Source organism: Zosterops lateralis (assembly GCF_965231275.1).
Source record: "Zosterops lateralis genome assembly, chromosome: 29".
In the NCBI taxonomy this organism is placed as follows: domain Eukaryota; kingdom Metazoa; phylum Chordata; class Aves; order Passeriformes; family Zosteropidae; genus Zosterops; species Zosterops lateralis.
In genome coordinates this window covers 1,145,771-1,170,585 of record NC_139789.1, presented here as the reverse complement: position 1 = coordinate 1,170,585, position 24,815 = coordinate 1,145,771, and the positions used below count along the sequence as shown (strand labels likewise).

Genomic DNA, 24,815 nt, shown 5'->3' with positions numbered 1-24,815 from the left:
TCAGGGCATGAAACACTGCCTTTCTGTAGGCTCTTGTGCCATTACGTTGTTTAATCTTCAAAGCATTAAACTTTGGAGTTACTCAGACATTACAAAGCTAAAAATAATAAAAATTCAAATGACTTGGTGGTGAAAGTATCTTGAGTAGAAAAAGGATATTAAAATGTTAATTCACTAAGCGTTTTCCCACCAGTTGTTTTATTGGCTGGAGCTCCATTTGTGTGGAGGAGAATTACTGCTGCACGCAGGTGCATGTAAATTATTAAACAGCAGCCTCTGAAACTCTCCCAACTTTTATTAAAAATATTTATACAGGTTAGGTGACAAGGTGTGCAGTATTTTTGAGGAAGCTCCTGGCAGGAGAGGCTCAGTTGTGATAATGAAGCTGCAGTGATAGAGCAAACAAGTCCCCAGAGCGACCAATTCTGTGAAATGTATTAATGTTTTAAATCATGAGTAACTATATTTGCTCTTGGAGCTGCTTCCTTCCCCCAAGCCCCAGGGCTGTGTCAGGTCCTGGTGCTGCTGGAGTCCCCAAAGCAGCAGGGTGGGAGCTGCTCCCTGAGGCTGGGGGCTCATCCATGAGCCCTCCCTGCTGGTGCCAGCCAGATCCACAGGCACCCCTTGTCGTGCCCAGGCACTGCATGTGGCTGGAGGTATGGGATGGGACCAGGACTCCTGTGGGAGCTGGGACACTGAGGGATAAAATAGCTTTGCTGTCATTATCCTGCTGGCTTTTTATGAATGGAGTCAGCCTTTCCCTAGGGCTCACCTATAGCCAGCGTGAGCAATTTTGGGATGAAACTGTTGGTTTGGACCACAGCAGGGATGTTCCTTGGCTGGTTTCTAGCTGCCCCTGCGGAACGTGGGGATGTGTGTGTGAGAGCAGGACTGTGCCTCCCTCCTGCCCCTCCTGAGTGATGGAGCAGGGACATGAGGAAAGGTTTTTGCATCAGTGATGGGCTGCCTTCCCCCCTCCCCCAGTGTGACTCCTTTGCAGCGGCACAGTAAAACCAACATACTGAAATCTCTTTTCTCTTCCCTTCTCTCTCATCTCCTTGTTTTTCTAGATGTTTCCCTTGCCAGTGGCTAATGGAAAAAACAGACCCACGACCCTTGCGAGCACTCAGTTTGGAGGATCAGGTACTGTCTTACTTTTTTTTCCCCTGATACCATGTTTCTTGCAATAAATTTGTGTTTGGTTCCAGAGAAGGAAGGGAGTTCTATATTTTAGCGATGTATTTTTCTGGTGGTGCTGTTTCTCTGGATGGTTTCCTTGTTGCTCCATGTGTCTCAGGGTGGGCAAAGCTGCTCTTGCTGAGCTGTCTCCCATTAAGATGCTGCTGCCTGAGCTGGAGGTTGTTGTCCCACTGCTGCAGGAGCCTGGGATCAGGCAGGGCTGGTCTCTAAGCTGCTTAGATGTGTCTGCACTGCCCTGGAAGACTTTTGCTGTTCCCCTCTGAAGATGGGGTGGTGATGGCTCATTCCTGGTGTGCTTTGGGGTCTGCTCCATGCAGCCCCTCCAGCAGCTCCCTGCTGTTGGGTGGGATCTCAGCATTCCCTAAGAGATCTTGCAAAGCCCTCCAGGGTGCCAAGAGGGGACCAGGGATGCTGACATCCAAAGGCTTTGGGAGCAGGGCAGTGAGGAGGAGTGGGCTGGAGATGTGGCTGCAATTGGAGACTGAAAACCTGCTGGTTGGTTTGAGGCTCAGGTGGAGGATTCCTGAACAGTGCTGGGCTAGGGAAGCTGCTCTGTGCAGGGCTCACACAGCCCCTGACATGAGGGAAGTCCAGCTAATTTGCCCTTCTTGCTGAACACTTTGTGGATGGTTAAAACTCGACCTTCCCTGTCCTGGGCTGGCTCCAGCTGTGCAGGGAAACACCTGACTATGCTGTGAAACTGGGAAGCATCCTAGAGACTGGGCTGGGCTGAGATTTCTGGAGAGCAGCTTTGATGCCCCAGTTGGGCACTGGAGAACCTGCAGCAGCAGGATGGGGCTCTGCCCTGCTCCTGCCGTCCTGGACCAGGCAAACGTGATGCTCTCAGGCTGAGCTGTTTAGCTGCATGTCAAGATGGTTTTGAGCAAACGCTTTTGCAGGGAGAGAAGCTGTTGAGTGGGCGCTGGAGGAAATTGGAGGGGAGAAAACTCTCGGGTTAACCCAGATGGAAGCTGATCTCTCCAGCGAGTGTTCCTTGTGCCCCTTGTGCTGTTAAAATAATCCACAAAAGACGTGCTACACGCTGTGGGGAGAAGAGCAGTGCAGGAGCTCCCATTAATCCATTTCCTGCTCAGAGCCTGCCTTGGCTGCCAGGTCTGTGGTGCTGGCCAGGAGCAGAGGCTGGAGTGAGCCCCTGCAGCACAGCCAGACCCCCCTCCAGCCCAAATGACACCAAATCTTTGATTCTCCCCCCACCCCTTCTTTTCTTTCGGGTGAACGAAAGGTAATGTTGACACCACCCTTCCTCTGGGCTGCTGCTCTCTGAGCCTGACTGGGAGCAGTTCATAAAAACAGAGCACTGATGTTATACAACTGCACTGAGGGACATTGCACAATCTCTGCTGTCCCAGCCTTGGACGCAGCTCCCTCATCCTGCCTCGGGCATCCTGGCTTGGGAATGCAGCTCAGGGCTGGGTGTAGGGCAAGAGCTTTGCTCCAGCAGCAGAGTTATCCCTTGATCAGCCATCCTTGGCCTCACCTGGAGATCAGGAGACAAATTTCATCTAAGTGTCAGCCTTAAGTCAGCAGGACTTCTCCCTGCTCCTGCATCTTTGGCTTTTTGCTGGTGAGGTGAATAACTGCAGTAAGACATCAGTGAGTTGTGCCATGCAGAAGGTTGTGCTCTGCCTGTTAAAAGGATCCCAGGTGTCCAAACAAGGCCCGAGAAAATGGCAAGAGGCTATTCTCACAGATTGTTGGTTTGTTGGCTTAGCTTTATTCACTGATGCAATCAGGTACTAGTTAGAATTGTAGAATTGTGGAAGTCTTTGGTTTAGAAGGGACTGAAAGCTCATCTTTCTCCACCCTCTGGCATGGGCAGAGACACCTGCCACTAGACCAAGTTGCTCCAAGCCCCATCCAACCTGGCCTTAGTCATCCCCCAGGGTAGTTCATTCCCCAAGACATAGGCTGTCATCAAGCTCAAAATTTGATTTGAAGTGAAATCATCATTAACCTTGATGTGGTCAGAGGTGGAGAGCAGATGGTCCTTGGATTTGGGGATCCAGACTTGCAGGGGGAGCACTACACAGCCACACCATAACCTGGACCTGGAAGTGATCAGCCTAAATCTTGCCATGCAGGAAGGCCAGAGCTGCTTCTTTAATGTGCCACGTGTGTTCCAAGCACTTCTCAGTCAGGGGCCTGGACCAGCAGTGAAGACAGTGCAGCATTTCCCCTCTGCCTGCAAAGGAGAAGCAAACACTGATTTGTCTGAGTCTTAGCTCCATGCTGTGCACCACAGTGCCAGGATCTCTTTATCTGGGCTTATTGTGGTAACCTCAAGATAACAAACTGATGTTGTCTCATGTGCCAGAAATATTGGTGTTTTATCCTTCTGCCCACCTGGGATGGGAGCATGTCACTGGGTTGGTGTAATTGAGTTGGACATGGGAATTCATGATCTCCCTCTTCCCATCTCCTTGTGGAAATACTGGGGCAGTGTGCAGCTTTTATTCTTTTTCCCCTCCAGAGGAGCTGTTATCTCTAGGCTCTTTCCTCCTCAGGGAAGTGAGGAGGGAAGGAGGGAAGGGAGCAAAGCACTGACTGATCAGTCCTGGCCAAAATGAGATCCTTGCTTCCAGCTGGTAAATAAAGGAGCAGAAGCATTTGAAACAGTGAATCCCAGTGATAGAATTGTCCCAAATTCAAATCCTTTTCAAATTCAAAATTTCTATACGAGAAGTGTTTTTAACCATTGGCACAGGCTGCCCAGGACAGTGATGGAATCATCATCCTTGAAAGTGTTCAGGACAGGTGTGTTGATGTGGCACTTAAGGACATGCTTTAGAGGTGACCATGGTGCTGGGCTGATAATTGGACTTGAACATCCTAAAGATCTTTTCGAATCTTAACAATTCCGTGTTTCTAATAACAGCCCTGGCCAAGCTGCTGGTGGCCCCATTACCAAAGGAAGCCCTTTTTCTCCCCCAGGCCAGAAAAATTCAAAGTGTTCATGCAAACCCTCCAGCTTTGAGATCCCTTTGCTTTCCTATTTGCCTCCTGATTTTATTTTAAGCCTTGCCACTGTTTCTCTCATTTCTGTCCTCAAATGCTCCGGGGAGGAACTGGTTTCGCTCCCCTGCCGCATGGACAATTCAGCACCTCCGCTTTGCCTTTTCTTGGCAAGGAGAGACCCAACAATTGCCACAAGGATGGAGCTGACGTCACCCAGCCCGTGGCTGCAGCATTTATAGCACATATAGGTCACCACGGGAAGTTGGTCTTCCTGGGGCTGGGAGCTGCAACCAGTGTTTTCCAGCATGGGCTGTTTGCTACCAGGGTTTTATTTTAGCCAGGGTGCTCAGCCTGTGCCTGCTGTCCTGCTTCTCTAAGGGGTTCACCGCCCCCTCCCCAAAAAGTGTTTGTTACTTGCAGTAGCAAAACATCTCACAGTGTGTCCCCTGTCGTATCATAGTTCATAAATGACTAATCTGAGCTGCAGCAAGCTCCCTCCCAGTGCTTCATCAAGCCCTGCCTCAAGCAGGAAACCAGTGGGGCTGAATTTCACATGGAAATGACCATTTTAATTGACATCGAGGCAGTGGGAGTGGCCAGAGGCAGCAGAGTTGTGCTGTGGCCTCGTGGCTGTTGAGTTTCGGTAGGGTTGGTGTGTGCCAGCTTTGCTCCAGCATAGGGGTTTGGGTTCTGCAGAGCAGGGAAATAAACCCAAGGCACGTGGTTGCGTGAGGTAAAACATCTCCTGGAGCAGCACACAAGAGCACTTCCACCTGTGGGTAATGTGGAGGGTGTGCAACCATCTCCCTTTCCCATCCCAAATGGTGTGGAGTGGTGCCAGGACTGGGTCCTGATGGGATGGGAGCCATGGGGTCTCCTGCTAACAAATTATTCTGATCTCAACAAGAAAAACCTCTGCTATTTTTTTTTCCTTTCTTTTCCTCCCCTTTTAAATGAGCTAATTCAGCATTAAGTGCCTTTTCCTTCATGCTTTGTGCCAAAGTGGGTTGGGCTCTTTGCTTGGGCTCTCTGGTGGGTTTGGAAGGGAGAGTCCCCTCCTCGCCTGTGCTGTGATTCCCACCCCCAAAATTCGTTGGATGCTTCCTTGCTGGTGAGCTGAGGCTCCTTGTGAGGGAATTGCTTTGATCAGGGGAAGTTCATCAAGTCCATTTGAAGCTGGTGAAGCAGGGAGTTTTTCAAAGGGTTACAAGCTGGTGCATGTAACAAAATTTAAGTTATAGTCTGGTGAACAAAGCAAATGGATTCTCCCTGGAGGGAGGCGAGCCCAGATCCCCTTTGAAACTCGCTTTAAACAACGCACAAACTTGGATACCTGTGGCAACAGCACCGAGAGTCGTAAATTCTCTGAAAGCTGGGATTGTCTCTTTAATTGGTGCTATGGGGGAGCTGTTTGAAGGTTTAATTATTTTGAGTATGCAGGCAGCCCTATGTTGGGAAGCTCCAAGTGGGATGGGCAGGGTCTGGTGCAGCAGGATGATGCTGGGCTCCCCTCTGCTCCTGGAGCTGGTTTTGCAGGGACACCATGGCAGGCAGTGCTGGGAAGAGCCAAGGACAGCATTTCTGTCACCATGCTGTCAGCAGTCGAGTCCCAGGCTGCAGAAACCCATTTGCAACTGTTTTCCACAGTGAGGAAAGCAGGAGCTTTTATTAGCAAGGCTGTATCACGTTTTCCTACTAACTGCCTTGAGTTCCCACATGTTTTGCTTATGCTGTAGTGGGAGTGCTGGGCTCCACTTGCTATTTTGATGGATGATGAAAGGCAGACATGAGGTGTGCAATATGGGACTTGATATTTAGAGCTGGCACTTCCCGTTCAAGTTTGGGATCCGGGCTGCGTGTTTTTGTGGTGTGCTCGTTCAAACTGTCACCAAACACAAAGCCACCACAACAGAAACAGGCAAAGCAGAAAAATTCACTTGCTAAGGCCGTTGGTGTGACCGTTTGATTGAAAGTAAATGTTACTGTTTAACCATTATCAAAGGAAATCAAAGGAGAGCTGAGAGTGTTCACTTGGAGAAGAGAAGGCTCCAGGGAGAGCTCAGAGCCCCTTGCAGGGCCTAAAGGGGATCCGGGAGAGCTGGAGCAGGACTGGAACAAGGGATGAACAGAACAAGGGGGAATGGTTTCCCAGTGCCAGAGGGCAGGGCTAGATGGGATATTGGGAAGAAATTGTTGGCTGTGGGGGTAGGGAGGCACTGGCACTGTGAGCCCACAGCAGCTGTGGTTGCCCCTGGATCCCTGGGAGTGTCCAAGACCAGGCTGGACAGGGCTTGGAGCAACCAGGGACAATGGAAGGTGAACCTGCCCACATCAGGTGTTTGGAAGGAGATGAGCTTTAAGGTCTCTTCCAACCCAAAAAACATTCCGAGATTCCATGGAAAAGCCTTGCCATGGCCACATCCAGCTTGCAAAGCTGTACAGTCCCATTGCCTCCAAGTACAATCCTTGCACCCCCCCTGCTCTCCACAGCATTGGAGCATTTCCATTCCTGCTACTGGCAGAGCCCATGGGATGCAGGAGGATGCTCCAGGTATGGCAGGGACACATCTGTGTGCTGCAGTCCCCACCCTGCTGGTAACAAAGCCTGGACACTCTCAGTGAGGTTCATCTCCTCTCTGTGAGTCGGGCTTTCTGCTTTGATTTTGTCTTTGCTCTTGGGAAGCTCCTATTCTCCTCCCTCTCCCCATTCTGCTCCCTGTTTTTTACTTTGGGGTGCATCCCATTTATCAGGATATGGAATGCAAGAGAAGAAAAGAGTTGGGGGGGGCCCAAAAGCTGGGGGCAGGGAGTGCAGGTCAACAGGAAATAACATGTTTGGGGCAACAAATGGCAGGGGAAGGTCTTCACACTTGTATGCCTTAATCCAGGGTCACACCCCATCTCAGGTCCTCCTGTCCTGGGGTGCATGTTCCTGCTCTTAGGGCTTCCCCACCTGCAGGGATGTTTCTCCTGTGCCTTTGCAGTGAGGTTGAAACAGTATCCTAGAATGATTTGGACCCATCTCATTCCATCTCCTGCCATGGGCAGGGGCACCTTCCACTATCCCACTTGCTCCAAGCCTTGTCCAACCTGGCTTGAAATATGAAGGGCTCTCTCTTTCTTGCAATTAATTTTTTTCCCCTTGAATTTTATTTCATTACTGGGAGCGAGGGTGTCCTGTCCTGCCAGAGCTACACCTGGTTTCTAATGGACACATGAGGAGCAAGTCTGGGAAGAGCAGGGACATGGTGACAGTGCTGTGAGGATGATCTGGCAACAGATCAGGGCTCCTCTAGCAGTTGAGGAGAGGCAAATAAAACCTAGTCCCTGTCTCAGTGTGTGTTTAACTTGAGGGGTGAAGGGTGCATGTCTTCAAGGGAAGGTTGTGGGGGGGTTCTTTCATGGGTTCTTTTTGTTCATCTTCCACCTGGAGAAGAATCTTCCTGACTGGATTTAAGATCTTTAACTGGGAAAGAGTACAGAGAATGATGAGGGTGCCAGAGCCAAAGCTATACTGAGATAAGTGACAGCTTTTGTTTAGAAACTGCCAGTTTGCCACAGACCTTGTTTAAGCACAGTTTTAACTTTGCCAGAATTGCTGAAGCAGTGCAGGGCTCTTTTCCCAGCAGAGCTCTTTACTCCCCTGGATGAGGCAGTTGGGTGCCTATGAGGCTGTGCCTGCTTGAGGGGCTCTGATGGGATCAGTGTGTCTTGTGTAAAAATCTGAGGGGCTGAGGGGAAGCTGGGCTTGGAGTGCACCTTCTAAAAGAACAGGTACAAGCTCCAGCACTGCCTTGTCTTTAACGAGGAGAGCTGGTGGGCAGCAATTAGGAAGTAAAGAGAGTAAGTTCAGCTTAGATATTGGGAAGGAATTCTGCCCTGTGAGGGTAGGGAGGCCCTGGTACAGGTTGCCCAGAGCAGGTGTGGCTGCCCCTGGATCCCTGGAAGTGTCCAAGGATGGGATGGACTTGGAGCTTGGAGCACCCTGGGATAGTGGAAGGTGTCCCTGCCCATGGCAGGAGGTGGCACTGGATGGGCTGTAATATCTCTTCTAATCCAAACCATTCTGGGATTCTGTGAATTCCCTCTGTCACTGCCCTGTTCCTCAGGCCTCTCATCTCCATTCCAAGCTCTTAGAGGGTCTCTGGAGGGCAGGCTGGACTCTGGGGTTGGTGCAGCTCTGCCTGAGTTCATCTCTAATCCTGCCCCAACCCAGGGCTGCCCAAGCAGCACATGTTGGCTCAGCCTTCCAGCTTGAGGCCTCCACGCTTATTGTGCCCTTTCCAAAGGGGAGAGATGGCTTTGGAAGGGGCCCAGCAGGTCTGGCAAGTGTTGCTGCTGGACCTCACTGCTGCTAATTTGCAATTCCTCATGCCCTGTGGGGTGCCCTGCTGCAGCACGTGTCCCACGTGTGACCAACTCCTTGGCCTGGTGCATCTCCATTGTTAATGGCTGTGTGCAGTGACACTCAAACTGCAATTATTAGTGGTATTATTTTTAATTAGAGACAACAAATGGGTGTCTTAAGGCGGTGGATTTAATACAAAGTGTTATTTTGTTACTCTGGAGGGCCTCATCTCATCTGGCACTACATTCCCCAATGCCCACGACTGAAGGACAATATAAACACCTGGTTCCTGACTTTGTCTCTGTTGTCTTGGTGGCCTGGAGAGGATCGTCTTCAGTTCTGCCCAGCCTATGCTTCCTACTCCATGTACAGGATTTAGGGATTCACCCAGGGCCATTTCCATCATCAGAAGGGAGGGAGCCGAGGGAGAGCCAGTGGTGGAGGTAGGGATAATAGAGCTGTCTCAGAGATGTCAAAAAGTTTACCCACATCAAGAACAAATCCAGAGGAGGCCACAGAAATGCTCCAAGGGCTGCAGCCCCTCTGCTCTGGGGACAGGCTGGGAGAGCTGGGGGTGTTCACCTGGAGAAGAGAAGGCTCCAGGGGGACCTCAGAGCCCCTTGCAGGGCCTAAAGGGGCTCCAGGAGAGCTAGAGAGGGACTGGACAAGAGAACGGCTTCCCAGTGCCAGAGGGCAGGGCCAGATGGGATATTGGGAAGGAATTGTTGGCTGTGAGGGTGGGGAGGCCCTGGCACAGGGTGCCCAGGGGAGCTGTGGCTGCCCCTGGATCTCTGGCAGTGTCCAAGGCCAGGTTAGATGGAGCTTGGAGCAGCTTGGGATTAGTGGAAGGTGTCCCTGCCCATGGCAGGGGGTGGGAATGAGCTTTAAGGTCCCTTCCAACTCTAATCATTCTATGGTTCTGTCTACATCTGCCTGTTAGATTCCTATCCCTGTGGCCTGGGATATCCTGCCTTCTCCCAGCACCTCCAAACAACTGGGAGTGGGGACACTGAATTGCCCACCAGTCCCTGTGTAGCCAGGACAAGGGACCTGGGCACTGTCAGTACCAGCTGCTGGGGTTTCCCTGGCACATCCCCAAGCCCAGCTGGATCCATGCAGCAGCCTCAACCTGATCAGCTTGGGAAGCCAGGATGGCAGCGTTCCTCTTGAGGGGAGGCGGAGGGGCAGGGGCTGAGCTCTGCTCTGGGACAGGGACAGGAGCCCAGGAAGGGCTGGAGCTGTGTCAAGGCTTGGGATGGAGCTCAGGGAAAGGTTCATCCCCCCGAGGCCGCTGGGGCACTGCCCAGGCTCCCCAGGGAGTGGTCCCAGCCCCAAGGCTGCCAGAGCTGCAGGAGTGTTTGGACAACGGTCTCAGGGATGCTCAGGGTGGGATTGTTGGGGTGTCTGTGCAGGGCCAGGGGCTGATGATTCTTGTGGGTCCCTTCCAACTCAGGGTATTTCAGGATTCTGTGTTCCAGCTAGTGGGTAACTCCCAGACCCACAAAACCCTGGGATGATATGTTGGCCTGACTGCAGGTGTCTGGTGCTGGTGGAGGAGGGATTGCATTTTAGGAAATCCAAGCTTTTTCAGAGGCTGGTGGCAGGCCCTGTGCTTGGACAGTTGGTGCCTGGTGCTCTCCAAGCAGAGCCCATCCTGTGCACACCTCAGAGCCCCCTCTGCCAGGAGGTCCCCAAATACCTGGCAAGCTTTGATTAGCACATTAGCTTAAACAAATTGAGTTATACGCCCACAGAGGGAAGAGGTGCTGCCCTGATTAATGTTTCTGGAGGGCAATTGCCTCCAGTGCCTCAGTCCCCCAGTAAAGAAGGGAAAGAGGCAGTCCAGGACATCTGCCCTCATTTTTTAATCCTGAATTTTTCAATTAACTCGCCAGGTAGCCCAGCTCCAAAGCCAGCAGGGAGAAAAATCTAAAAAACACTGTCCATCTGCCTGTGAACCCTGGGAAGCACATCCCCACCTCCAAAGTGACCTCAGGCAATGTCTTCCTCTAAATTTAGCTGGGGATTGCGTCAGGAGTAAGAAGGAGGTGAAGTTAATGTGGCATAAGCTTTTTCTAGCAGGGGAGTTTGCCTGGTTAGACAAGGACTGAAAATAAATAAATGAGCTTCATATCAGAGCCTCTGGGGCCAAGGCTGGGAGCGGAGGCAGCCTCCAGCACACAGGGAAATGAGGAGGTGGCTTTTTTCAGACCATGCAGGGCAAGGAACAGTCATCTATAAACCTTGACTTGTCCTAGCTGGGAATAACCTTCCAGGAAAGTGGGTGATGCTCCCTGTGTTCTGTCTGAGGGCAAGCTCTGGGGTCACCTCTGGTGGTGGCACCTGCCTCTCCTGGGGCAGGTTTGGTGGTGGCTGTTGGGCACTGCTCAAAGCAGAGCTGTTCCTCCCCTTCTTAGGGAGTTCTGAAGCATCTTCTGCCCATCCTTCCTTCATCCCAGGCCCCTGGGGTGAGGCACTGGTAACGTTTTCCCCCTCCAAAAGCCCTCCCAGGTGTGTGTGTGGCATCCAGGGGTGCCCCAGGGGACAACCTGACCTGGAAGAAGTCAAAGTCCTTCAGGATAAGCCTTGGGGTCACTGGTGTTGTCAATCCCCTCTCTTACCTTTGTGCCTCATCCTTCCCAAGCTGGAGGGACAAGTCTCACTTTTGCCAAGTGACAAAACCCATCCTGGTGGCAGTGAGTGCATGACCTTCCCTGAGAGCAGGGGTGGCCTGGGCCCCTTCTGCTTTCTGGGACATTTTATTCTGAAGTGCTGTGGTCTCCCTTGCAAAGGCTCCTCCTGCCCCGTTAACATTGTTATACAAAGCAGCAGTTTGCCATCTAATTAGGAAAAATATGCACTAACCTCTACCATATGTTGCTCTTCTCCTTGGATTTGCATTTGAAAGTCCAGCTGAATTTCAATGTGAAACTGGATTTTATCCAAATGATGAATGGCCCAAAAAGCTGTGGGAAGGTGGATGTGCCTCCCCATCACATATGGTTGGTTGGTTCTTTTTTTCCTTTTTGAAGAAAAGATTTTAAAATAGGGTTGCTTCATTTCTTGTCCCATGGTTCAAAGTGTTCACACCTTTCCTCCCAAACCGGATTTGTCTGGCTGGGTGGCCATGTCAAGGCCTGTGAGGGGCTGGAGCTCCAGCCCCACAAGGGACAGAGATTAGATTTACTCTTTAACAACTTGATTTTGGTGGCAGCTCCACTCCTGCCTGTGTCCAGGGCTGAGCCTCCAGCGTGGGCAGCAGGGGAGGGGGGGATTCTGCCCCTCTGCCCCACTCAGGTGAGACCCTACCTGCAGAGCTGCCCCAGCCCTTGGAAACAACATCAGGAGGACGTGGAGCTGCTGGAGCCAGTCCAGAGGAGGCCACAGAGCTGCTCCAGGGAGAGCTCAGAGCCCCTTGCAGGGCCTAAAGGGGCTCCAGGAGAGCTGGAGAGGGACTGGGGACAAGGGATGGAGTGACAGGACACAGGGAATGGCTTCCCACTGTCACAGGGCAGGTTTAGATGGGATATGGGGAAGGAATTGTTGGCTGTGAGGGTGGGGAGGCCCTGGCACAACCCTGGAGGTTGCCCAGGGGAGCTGTGGCTGCCCCTGGATCCCTGGAAGTGTCTAAGGCCAGGCTGGGACAGTGGAAGGTGCCCCTGCCTATGGCAGGGGGTGGAACTGGATAAGCTTTTGAGCTTTTCTGCCCAAACCAGGTAAGATTCACTATATTTTCCCAGCCCATCAGGTGGGTTTGTGCAGCATCCCCTCACATTGCTCCCAGTGTGCCTTGAAAGGGCCCTGGCTGCAGCTCCCAGGCTGGAGTTTGAGGCTTTTTGGTTTTTCACTTCAGTTGGAGCTGTGGCTGCTCCAAGCCCCTTCCCACACAGGGCCATGGTTTGGGCAGTGCTCCCCAGGTACCAGAGAACAGGAGCAGGGGCTTTGCTGCTGCTTGAGCTGCTGAAGGTTTTGGGAGCCATGGGATTGCTGAACTAACACTGCACATCCCCACAGTCCCTCAGAGATGCCTGGATTTCCCACTTGGTTTGCAGCTGGATTCTTCCCCTTGACTGAGGTCTGTTTAAGCTGAGTTAAGCTCTGTGACAAACTCAGTGTTATGTTGCTGAGCTGGGTGTGCTCACATGGCTCTCATGACCTTTTACCTCACCTGCCTGGCAAAAAAAGCTCTTAAAAATCACTTCACATCCTGATTATTTCACATCCTCCGTGAATCTGTCGTCAGAGAGTGGCTTGGGTGCTGGGCTGACCATGGTGTTCACAGGGGGAGCTGCTTGCTCTGGGTTTCTGACTTTTGTTCTCCTTTCTCTTCACTCCTTGGAGATCAATTCAGTCTTTAAGACAGTTTTTTTTTTTTGTTTTTTTTTTTGTTTTTTTTTTTTTTTTTTTTTTTTTGTGTTAATGCAGCTGAACTAATATGATTGCATTTCCAGATTTGGGTAATGGAATAACAAGTCAGGAAGCTTTTTTTTTTTTTTTCTTTTTTTTAAGAAAGGAGAAGTTATGTCACTTCCAAGATTCCAGTTTGGAAGTTCTTTCCCTTTATCAGTTACTCAGAGAGGCTGGGGCTCTCCATCCCTGTAAGTGTCCAAGGCCAGGTTGGACAGAGATTGGAGCAGCCTAGGAATAGTGGAAGATGTTCCTGCCCATGGCAGGGGGTGGAATGAGTCGGGCTTTAAGGTTCCTTTCCACCCAAACCATTCCATGATTCCATGTTTTGCTCTTGACACGAGGGCTCCTGGGGACTGTGGCCATGCAGGGTCACCCCAGTCTTGGGTGCTACACTTTGTGCTCCTAGTTGGCCACTAACACAGAGAAGTGACAAAGATGTCCTGGATGCCCAAAAAGATGCAACTTCCCTTTGCCCTGAGAGCTGCCAGGCCAGAGGGACTGTGTCCCTCCTGCAGGGCTGTGCTTGGGACAGAGGTCCTGGCACACCCATCCTTCCTGGGGCAATTTCAACAACATCTTGAGGCATGTTTGCTTTGCGCATCTCTGTGCTTGCTCTCAGGTTCAGAGGAGGGATCTGGGAAATAGCTCAGCTAAAGCATCTCACAATGGCAACTTCCTTTCTAAAAAGAGAAGGATGTTGCGGAGTTGGTGGCTTCCCATTATTTTCCCCAATTTGAGCTTTCTTGCCACTGATCCCACAGTGTCTGCAGCATCAGAAGGATCCAAAGCTGTTGGAGAGTGTCCAAAGGAGGGACACGGAGCTGGGGAAGGATCTGAGGAGAGACTGAGGGCACTTGGCTCATTCAGCTGGAGCAGAGGAGACTGAGGGGAGGCTCCTCGGGGGCTGCAGCTCCTGCGGGGGGCAGGGGCTGAGCTCTGCTCTGGGACAGGGACAGGAGCCCAGGAAGGGCTGGAGCTGTGTCAGGGCTTGGGATGGAGCTCAGGGAAAGGTTCTTCCCCCCGGGGCTGCTGGGGCACTGCCCAGGCTCCCCAGGGAATGGTCCCAGCCCCAAGGCTGCCAGAGCTGCAGGAGTGTTTGGACAACGGTCTCAGGGATGCTCAGGGTGGGATTGTTGGGGTGTCTGTGCAGGGTTGGGCTGATGATTCTTGTGGGTCCCTTCCAACTCGGGATATTTCAGAATTCTGGGAGTGTCAGGTTGTGTGTCCTGTTCTGCTTTGGGTTCAGCCTCACTCCTGCTGGAGCTCACTGTGGCTCGGCATGTCTCAGAGTCACACTGTGTCACTGAGCAGCTCCTGCCCCCTGGGATGGGGTCCTGGCCAGTGGAGCAGAGCAGGAGTGGGGCTGTGGTGTTTTCCCTTTTTAGGAATGCTGTAAGAAGGTAGTGACTCACTTTCCATGGAGTTGATAGTTACCCTGCTCCTGTCTTGGATTTGTGTTGTGTAGCCAGCGGGATTATTTATAACTTAACCAGCATCCCGAGTCTATTGTTTCTGCAAAGAGCAGGAATGACTAGATGACTTCCTGAGATTTTTTTTTTTTGCCACCCCCTCATTTTTTATTTTTTTAAAAATCTGCTTTTCCTTCCAAGTATTATATTTGCCAGTTGGATGCTTTCCCCCCACATCTTCCCCTCCTGATTGTGCATTTGTGCTGCTGACAATTCCACTACCGGTGTTGCTTTAACTCTAAAATCTCTCCCAGGAAAGGCTTGGGGCTGTTCCCTGGGAGGGCTGGGGCACCTTCCCGTGGCATGAGGAGCTCTCTGGCCTCATAGGTGCTGGAGACTGAGGCAGAAGGCTCTGGCTGTGCCATTAATGGGAGGACTCTCAACTCTGCACCTTGTGGAGGCTTTGGGATGGGAGGTGCATCCCAGGAGCAGGGTTAGTCTGGTCTGGGATTGCACCATCGAGCTCTGGATCAGCCTTGTTGTCTCTGCCTCTCTGAAGGGTCACTTGAGACAATCCAAAGGTATCACCTGAGCCCAGGGATGTGCAGAGCAAAAGTTATCTCCATCCTGGCACAGCCAGCCTTGAGGATGTGGCACTGGTGGGCATGGAAGGAGGGGGTCCTGATCCCCTGTCCTCAGGTGTGTGGCTGCTCTCCTGGTGGCAGTGGTCCCATCTGGGCAGTGTCTGCCCCAAAACCTGGATTCTCCTGGTTCTTGTCCCCCTTCTCTTTGCCCACCCACCTGCTGTTGATTCACTGTTGGTTTCTTGAAGCCCAGCAGCCATCACCACTTTAATTAATTAATTAAGCACTTCCATGGAAATCAGTGGGGAGTGAAGGTGCAGGATGGAGAGAAAGGACAGGGCGGGTTTGGCCAGCTGAGCCCATCTGAACCATTGGGAGGGACTTGCATGTTGAGCTTCCTTGGGGAGCATCCCCCAGTGCCCCGAGGCTGCCATCCACAGCTTCTCCTCACCCAAACAGCTCCACTTTGCATCTTCTTGCTTGACCTTCATGCCTGAGACTCCTGATTTGGGTTTGATTGAGTCCAATTCCCTTTTGGCTAAGTGTGGAGCCTTAGTGATGCCTGTCCCAGCTATGTTTCCTTCATTATCTGTTGCTTGGCCGTGATGTCACAAGCAGCCTCTGAGGTTGGAGCAGCTGCAGAAGTGACCAGGGGTGAACCAGCTGAAGGGGAAGGATTTTGGGCTGTCTTTTGGGTCTCTTCTGCTCCTTCTCAAGTCCTCTCAGTTTCCATTAGTTCAGAACTCAAAACTTGGGACTTGTTGAATGTTAAGCTGCTGTTTCTGGCCAAGGCGCCTGGAGGCCTGTGCCTGGCCTGTCCCCATCAGTCACCAAGAGCTGCCTCATGTCCCTTCTGGCTCTGGCTCCTTCCCAAGCTGCAGGGAAGCCATGGAAGAGACTGGCAAATCTGGTGCTCCCACTTACCAGGGCTCATGGCACTGAGGTGTTGCTGTTCCTGCAGTGACTTTCCAGGAACTGCCTGGCTCTGCAGTGAGGTTGATCCAAGTGGAGTTCTGTCATGTTGGAAACACCATTTGGATATGAGTAGCTTGGAGTGAAAAATGAGTCCTGAATTATGTCCTATGGGGTTTTTACATGCTCTTCACAGAATTCCAGATTGGTTTGGGCTGGAAGGGACCTCAAAGCTCATCCTGTTCCACCCTCTGCCATGGGCAAGGACTCCTACCACTGTTCCAGGGTTCCTCCAAACCCTGTGCAGCCTGGCCTGGGAAACTTCCAGGGATCCAGAGGTGGCCACAGCTGCTCTGGACACCCTGTGCCAGGGCCTCCCCATCCTCACAGCCAACAATTTCTTCCCAAAATCACATCTAGCCCTGCCCTCTGGCAGTGGGAAGCCATTCCACCTTGTCCTGTCACTCCATGCCTTGTTCATGGCTAGTTTTGCTCTTCCAGATTCTCTGTGGTGCAGAACACCAGGTGTGGGTCAGAAACAGGAGGAGTGGCTGTTACCTGAGATCCTTGGCTTGGGGGAGAGATGATGCTCTGAGAAGGGTCTGGGAATTGAGGCATCTCAGAGAAATGATGTCTGGAATCATGAGTTCACAGCAAACTTCTGGGGTTCTCTTTGGTTGCTTGTTTTAGTCAACACTGGAGGTTCCTTAGGCCTGGAAATTCACTTGCTTCCTGTGGGAGCTGCTCCCAACACCTTTACAGCCCAAGTGGAGCAGGTTTGTTCATCCCAGAGGATGCCTGCGCTGGGCTGCTCCTGCTGCTGCTTGTCTTCATTCCTGTGAGGTTTTCCAGCTGCCAGGGCACCCTTGTTCTGGCTCCTTCCCATCCCAGACACTCAGTTATTTATGGTTTCTCCCTTAGCTGGAGCCTACAGGCACTGAGTGATGTCTTGAGTGGAGTGCTGGTACAATTCCATCCCATCTGGCTCACTGCAGCATTCCCTGGAGCACTGGGCAAAGCCATGCTGGGTGCCACTGAATGCCCAATTCCTGCTGGCCCTCAGGTTCCTTTAAATTGAAGTGCATGGGAAATGAAGCTGAGTGAAAAGGGTTGGGGAGCTCCCCACAGCCCCCATGGCCAGCAGGCCCTGAGAGCCAGGCAGGAGCATCTCCCCCAGCTCCCTGCCCTGCCCAGCCCTCCTGGGTCAGCTCAGAAATAGAGAAGAGCCCTTCTCCCCCAGCTTGCTTTATATTTTTAAAATCATTGTGGGTTTTTGTTCTGTTTTCTTTAAATAATTTTCTAAAAAATTGAAACTGTAGAACTGGGGTGGGCTTTTTTTGGGTTTTTTGGTGTTTTTTTTATCCAAAGAAGAAAACTGAAAGATGGGTGAGACATTGTGGTTTGGAGCACCAGTTGTAAATAAGTTTTTGGGTGCTCTGGCATGCCAGGCCTTCCCACCTGGAGAATGAGTGTTTCTCCCAGGAGATGTGTTTGTCCATGCAGGTCTTCCAGGGATAATCTGTGTCACTGTACTTTGTGCCAATAAAAAGCTGAGCTGGCTCAGCTCTGGGCTCTGCTGCCTCTCTAGCTCTGCCCTCATTTTTGGGCAAGCCTCTCCATCTGTACAATAGCAGAAAGAGTTTTGTTCCCTGGAGAGGCTTTGAGGTTTAACATTTACAAAATGCTTTGAGATCTGCAGATAAAGGAAAGCCAAACAATAACCAGTGCCCAGGGCTGTGCCAAAGGAGTCCCCTGGATCCCCATGGCAGAGCTGTGCAGGATTGGGTGGAGGTGGCTTTTGTGAGAGGGCAAAAAACTGCTCCAGCTGCAGTGCTGGTGCTGACCTGGCCTCTAAAGAGCTCAGAAGGTACCAAGAAGATAACGTCATGGAATCACAGAGTGCTTTGGACTGGAAGAGACCTTAGAGATCCAGTGCCACCCCCTGCCATGGGCAGGGACACCTTCCACTGTCCCAGGCTGCTCCAAGCCCTGTCCAGCCTGGCCTTGGACACTGCCAGGGATCCAGGGCAGCCACAGCTGGGCACCCTGTGCCAGGGCCTTCCCACCCTCATCTGTAGATCAGAGTATGACTGAAGCACTTGGGTGATTTTTTCCAGGGCTCCCTAGGAACAATCCTGATCTGGAAGAGATGCTGTCCATTTGCTCTTTGCTCTCCACGCAGCGCTTCATAAACTCCCTGGTAAATCTGATCCACCCCATAAACTTCATTAACTTTCCTTTCACTGCCTCTGCCTGTCCCTCCAGTGAACTCTCTGCAGTCCTCAAACAAAGGCAGGCAGTGGTGGGCAGGACAGGACAGAAGCACCGGGAGCTGCTCCTCCCTCCACGGGGCTGGGCTGGAGTGCTCGGCGTAGGGAGCTGGGCTCGGCGCAGGGCCCAGGCTCCTCGCTGCCGCCGGCTCCAGGGACATGGCAGCCCAGAAGAAGCTGTCCAGGGGTACGTGCCACACATCTGGCAGAGTTTTTTTGGTAAAGGGTGGGGGGATGGAGTGTGAAGGGGTGATTTGTAGTGGGTCAGTTGGGAGTTGTACTCTGGAGGGGCTGGGTTGGCAGGTGGGCTGTGGAGGGTCAGGCTGGAATTGTGCAGGGATCTTCTTCCTCACGTTCTGAGTACTTTTCAGTGCTGTTGGGCAGGAACTGAGAACCTTAAAACTGCTTGAGGACACCAAACCCTTTCTGGGAGCAGGAACAGGTCAGCTTTGTCTGCCTCCCCACTGTGTGTGCCCAAGTCCCCTAAACCTGTAACAGCTGTGACCAGGGCAGGGCTGCAGGAGGAGAGAGGTCTGTAGGTTGGGGACACAGCACAAAGTGCCAGCTGAGGGTGTCCTGTGTAGGGTCACCCATGGTCCCCACACTGTGAGCCTGTCGCTGGCACAGTTATTTGCTATATTGTTAATTGCTGTGGTGGGGGGTTTCCTTGCCTTACAAGGGGCTTGTGGGATGGTTTTTATTTCAGATGGGTTTAGATATGAATCAAACAAGGTACAGCTCCCTGGAGGTGGTCTGGCTTTGATTGGAGTGACTTGTGTGTGTGGAGTTGTAACTTAAGAGGGACCATTTCATCTGAATCGCTGCACGTGGTGCCTGCTTTGAACTGAGATGGGGTACAGGGACACCTTGGGAAACCTGCACCTCTGAGTTTTAAATAAGCATAGGCTTGTGTGTAGGTGAGGCAGCATCCTGGGCGCAGACTGGGTTCTCTCTGGGATGCCAGGGAGCAGGTGAGGCTTTGGGATGCTGCAAGATCAGAGGGAATTGCAGGGTGCACAGAACTGTGCAAGCCCAGGTACAGGTTCTTGTGAGCCTCCTGGGACAGTGGGAAGTGTCCTTGCCCATAGCAGGGGGTGGAACAAGATGAGCTTTAAGGTCCCTTCCAACCCTGTGGGACATCTGTGGGACTCACTGAGAGAGTTAAAGCCTGAGGTGAGCAGAGGTTGGTGTGTGCTCCTTGCCCTGACCACAGCAGTGTGGACAGGAGCTGGATGAACAACCCCAGAGTATGGTGGATCCTGGGCACCAGAGAGATTGACAACAGCTTGTTTCCCCTTGATTCTGTCAGGAAATGAGAGGTCTGATAGGAGCAGCTAGACAGTTTATCCCTTCCAGCCTGTCCCTGCTCTCTGTGTCATGGTGGCACCAGCACTGAGGCTCTGAGAGGCGAAGGTGTGGGGCTGTGGTTTTGCAAACCAGCTGCCAGCTGAGATCTTCCTCTTCCTATCCATCCTGGCCTGCCCCATCTTGGGGGCTTCTGGGGCACATTGTGCTCCAAATGGGGAACCGATTTTCTTTGGGTTTCCTGCTGCCTTACATGTTCAGCAACCCTTGGAAAGTCCAGCAAGCCCAGAGCTCACTCAAGAGAAATGCAGGGTGAGAAGGGCCCTTTCTTCCCACAGCAGCCAGTGCTGCTGTGCCCTGAGCCACTCACGAACCTGGTGCAGTGAGGATGTGAGGGAGCTTTGTCAGGGCCAGCATGGTCCTGGGTGTCCCCAGAGCAGAGATGGGAGCTGTCTGCAGAGCTTGCATGCTGGAGGAATTTGGGGATGACTTTGGTCCTTGTTTTCCTTGCAGCACTAGCCTGGGAATGGTGCTTCTTTTCCCCCCCATTCTCATTTTTGCACATATAATTTTTATTTTTTTTTATTTCAAACTTGCATTTGAAAATGCAACCATGTTACTTTGAGACAGCAGCTTCTCATCCACAGTGGTGAGCTCAGCTCTTACCATCCCAGCAAACTGCAGCTTTAGGTTTTTAACTGCTGCAGCTCTCTTTGTTCGTGTAGGAAAACATTTCTTTGAGCTTCTCATAGTTAAAAGAAAGCAATCTTTGAGCAAAATATCAGAGGAGCTTGCTAATCGTCAATTTTCCTAGACGGTTGTATTAGGATTCCTGATAAGGAGGGTTAGTGCTTGGCTTGACAAAAACACCAGAAATGGAAGCCTCATGTAGAGAAGACACAGACAAGATAATCTAATGGGTCTTTTTGTCTCCAGCTTGTTCTGAGCAGCAGAGAGCCCTGGTGTGTGAGCCCTGGAAGGGCTGGGATGGGTGTGAGGCCAGGCTGATGCTGCTGTGGGTTTGCCACGCTGGCTGTGGAGCAGGGATGGGAAACTGCCTCCCACCTTCCCGGGGTCACCCATCCACAACCCAAACAATGGTCAGTCAGTGTGTGCCCAGGGTAACACGTTATTGAGAGATGTCGAGAAAAATAATAAAATCTGCTTTCCTGAGATCTCTGGGGCTTCTGAGGAGCTGGGCACTGGGGTTTTTTCAGGGCTTTTTTTGTTGTCCAGCACAAGGGATGAGACCAAGAAGCACCAGCTACTGCCTTCCGATGTAGAGTGATGCCCAAGTTGCACCCAGGAAATGGTTTGAAATGTGCAGGCAGGAGAAAGGTGCTGGTTAGTCCTGGGAAAGAGGAGGATCCATGCTACTCATTGAGTGCCATCTACTGGCACCTCACCCGTTGCCATTGTTTGCCCAGGGACAGCAGCATGGGTGAAGTGGGGGGGGCACAGTGGGTGCCCAGCTTGAAGGGATGCTGAGGGTGGGCTCCCTTTGCTCCTTCAGTCCTGCACTCACTGCCCCTTAAAGAGCAGCACTTGCTGAGGGTGGTGCATCCCAGCCTGACCTGGTGCCGCCATGATCCATCACACACAGCTTGGATCCAGGCTGCCCTCGGCTGTCCTGTTCTTTCCTAGGAGCTGCACCAGGCACTTCTCCATGTCCCAAATCAGGTGACATGTTCATATTCATAAAATCTTCCTCCCACCAGCTCAGTGCCTTAATCCCTCCCTCCACCAGTGTTTAGGCACTGCTTGGAGATGTGTGTTGGGATTTTGAGACAAGGGGATGACGGCATGAGGGGCTTGGGCAAGTTTGGTGTCCCCTGAGCAATGTGTGGCGAGCAGGGTCTCGAGGAGTGACTGACAGCCTAAACCCACAGTGCCAGTGACTCCTGCCAAGGTCATGGGGGCTGATGGCCCTGCCCCACTCGCACCATAAGCCTTGGTAGCCTTAAAGCTGATGGGTTGGGATTTATCTTCAGGTAAACTCTTCCTATGACTTGTCCTTTTGGCTTTAGGGCTACAATGGGGAATTTAGGGCATGAGGTATGGTTATCCAAAGATGTGGATCCTTTCAGGGCAAGATACAAGTGAAAATCTTGAAGTGTTTTAAGTGGGGGAAAAAGAGTTGTGGTTCATGGAAATGGTGCTTTGTAAGAGCAAGTGGATTGAATTCATCCCTTTGTTATGTAATTTAAATAATCGATGGTCTGTTCAATTACAGAAATATTTGGCAGAGCTCTAAATAGGTCACATCTGTCTTTAAATTGTTCTTCAGGTAAATACCTCACTGTGTGATGTCACATGGACCACATTCTGTAAGGGCTGCTGTCTGGCAGGGTGAACTCCTTTGCTGTACATGCAGTTATCCCCAGAACTCTGCACCTGGTGTGTTCTGACCCATGGATTTGCTTTAAGGGTTCCTTAGGAAGCCTAGCTTGTATGTTTTGGATATATGCAGCTCCTGAAGTTTGCAGCCCTGAGGTTGCTGGCTGTAACTGGACATGACCAGGGGCTTTGTTAGCAGCTTCTGTGTTGCTCTCAGGGGCCAGGATGGAATCCTGAACCCGCTGTGCCCCAGGAATGCTCACCTTGGGAAAGGGGAAAGCAAAAGCACCAGCTTTTGTTGTGGTGACCAAAGCCTGGAGGTTACTCGCGAGCAGGAGCTGGGGCTGAGGGAGGGAGGCAGGTGGTGCTGAGAACGCTTTGTTTGGGAAAGTTTTCCTCATTGTGTCCAACAATTCTTCTGAGATGATCCTTCCTGTGGGCTGAATCATCGTCTGGGCCAGTGCTGGCTCTCAGGCCCTGTGGCCGCATCCTGAGCCCTTGGGGCATCCACTGGGCTCAGCACCCCGCAGGATCACAGCACCTGGGCTTGGCAGAACCACCCCTGGCTATCTTCCTCACCCCTTTGGGGTCTGTTTTTCCCAAAGAGGCTCGCAGGGACTCGTGCATTAGTGCACAAGTCACTCCCTACCATCCCTCTCCCTGCTGAGAGAAGGCTCACAAACAAACTGCCAAGGTCACCCTGGTGGAGTGTACGTGTGTTTGGCCACTTCCCCGTGTAATTTCCACATTATTTGGAAGCCATCCTTAATTTGTCTAATTTTTAACAGCCCCTGGCCTCCCTACCTGTAGGGCTGCAGCGGCGCAGGGCTGGGAGGGCTCACGTACACACAGCTGGCACCGCCTGCCTGTTCGATCTCAAATGCCTCTCTGGCAAAATTCTGGGGGATTTTTTGATCACTTGTAAGTAAACAAGCTTCTGTCTCCATTTGTCTTCTTCATGAGTAATGGAAAACAAGTGGGAGAAGATTTCTGTTCCCCAGTGCTCCAGTTGCATCTCTGCGGCTGTAATTTGATTTTACATTGCAAATTAAACAATACTTGGAAATATGCAAATCGGAGCGGAAATGGAGGTGGGTGCTGCTAAGTGGAGTGAGTGGGGGTGTTGCAGCTTCTCTGTGCATCTGTGGGGGTGTGCAAAACACTCCATGGCCCGAGGAACATGAGAGGTCACTGAGTGTCCCAGGGGACCCAGTGTGTTTCAGTCCTCGCTGGCTTCAGGCTGCTGAGTTCCCTTGTTCACTCAGCAAAATGAGTTGTGTCCCTTTGGACAGCAATCCATGTGTGAGTGTGCAGTGCCTATGCCTGTCATGAGTGTGTGACTCTGGTACAATAAATGACCTGGAAAAAAACAGGATGTGGATTTACACTCAGTCTTCTCCCTGAAGCTTTCTGTTTAATGGAATATAACCCCTGGCTTTGGGAATAACCCTATATCTACTGAATTTCAATTGTTTTGAGGTAGCAAATGTGTTGATGTTCTTGAATGCATGTGAGACAGAAACAGAGAAGGTTCTCCATGGGGCTGTCTGTGCATTTATGGGAGAATGGATGGAAATCAGCTCTGGGGAAAAGGACATGGGGGTGTTGGTGGATGAGAGGCTCAGCCTGCCCCAGCCATGGGCACTGACCCCAGAAACCCCCCTGTGCTGGGCTGAGCCCCCAGCGTGGGCAGCAGGGGAGGGGGGGATTCTGCCCCTCTGCCCCACTCAGGTGAGACCCCACCTGCAGAGCTGCCCCAGCCCTGGGGAACAACATCAGGAGGACGTGGAGCTGCTGGAGCCAGTCCAGAGGAGGCCACAGAGCTGCTCCAAGGGCTGCAGCCCCTCTGCTCTGGGGACAGGCTGGGACAGCTGGGGGTGTTCACCTGGAGAAGAGAAGGCTCCAGGGAGAGCTCAGAGCCCCTTGCAGGGCCTAAAGGGGCTCCAGGAGAGCTGGAGAGGGACTGGGGACAAGGGATGGAGGGACAGGACACAGGGAATGGCTTCCCAGTACCAGAGGGCAGGTTTAGATGGGATATGGGGAAGGAATTGTTGGCTGTGAGGGTGGGGAGACCCTGGCACAGGGTGCCCAGGGGAGCTGTGGCTGCTCTTGGATCCCTGGAAGTGTCTAAGGCCAGGTTGAACAGGGCTTGGAGGAGCTTGAGCTAGTGGAAGGTGTCCCTGTCCATGGCAGGGGGTGGAACTGGGTGAGCTTTGAGGTCCCTTCCATCCCAAACCTCTCTATGATTCTATAATGACAGACATTGTGCTGTGTCACACCTTCCTGCAAAGGGGGTAGCACAGGATCGGGTCTGGGCCACCTTCTTGTTGTTCTGCAGGGTTGGGTTTATCCCAGACTGCTTCCAGAGCTTTGGGACATCCCCCTGTGTTCTCTCAGCCGCCATGGTCCCTGTCACCCACCCTGTCAAAGTGCAGTGGCACTGCAGGGACTGGCCAGCCTGGCTGTGGGGTCCCCACTGTCACCTCACACTGGGTCTCCATTTCCATCTGCAGGGAGGGAGCAGAGCTGCCCCTCCAAAACATGACTGATCTGAGGGACAGCGAAGAAAAGCGACTCCTCTGACACCTGTTGTGGGTCTGACTCAGCCCAGTATTATTCTTGGTCCGTTTCCCTGCGCTTTTGTCCCTTGGACCCTCCTTGACATCCTGCTTCTTGCAGGGCTGTGAGGCTTGGATGGAGGCTGGGGATGAGGGACATGGGTAGGTTTGTCCTGGAGAGGCTGGGGACAGGGGACACAGTGGGTTCGTCCTGCAGGCTGATGACCTTTAGAAAGCCCTGACTGTGTTATCCTCCATCCCCTTCTCCTCCTGCTCCTTTGTGCTCGTGTTTGGTCACTGCTGGCCTTTGTTTTTACAGCTGGGGGAAGTGTTTTGAGCTTTAAAGTTTATTTTCTTCCCTCTGGTTGTCGTCACAGGTTTGTTTTCTTTCTCCGTGTGGCATCTTGCTGGCTCTCCCAGGGGCAGGGAGAGGGACTGGCTGCTGCTCTCGAGGCGTTCCTGCTCTCGGGAGCAGGATCTTCCCTGAATTTGGGAGGCCCAAAAGT

At 52.1% G+C, this 24,815-nt stretch overlaps 1 protein-coding gene across 11 annotated transcripts in view; it reads left to right on the top strand.

Annotated features, from left to right (window-relative positions):
* The window catches only part of TCF3 (transcription factor 3), an 83,317-nt gene that overhangs the window by 8,973 nt on the left and 49,529 nt on the right, over positions 1 to 24,815 (top strand). For 7 of the 11 annotated variants that reach the window (XM_083879956.1, XM_083879946.1, XM_083879949.1 and 4 more), the window contains exon 3: positions 1,071 to 1,143. In XM_083879956.1, coding sequence (XP_083736082.1) covers positions 1,071 to 1,143 — 73 coding nt within the window. Of the gene's footprint in view, positions 1 to 1,070; positions 1,144 to 17,953; positions 18,040 to 18,222; positions 18,297 to 22,606; positions 22,673 to 24,815 lie in introns of those variants that run through there. The other 4 variants (XM_083879955.1, XM_083879954.1, XM_083879948.1 and 1 more) reach the window with 3 other exon arrangements.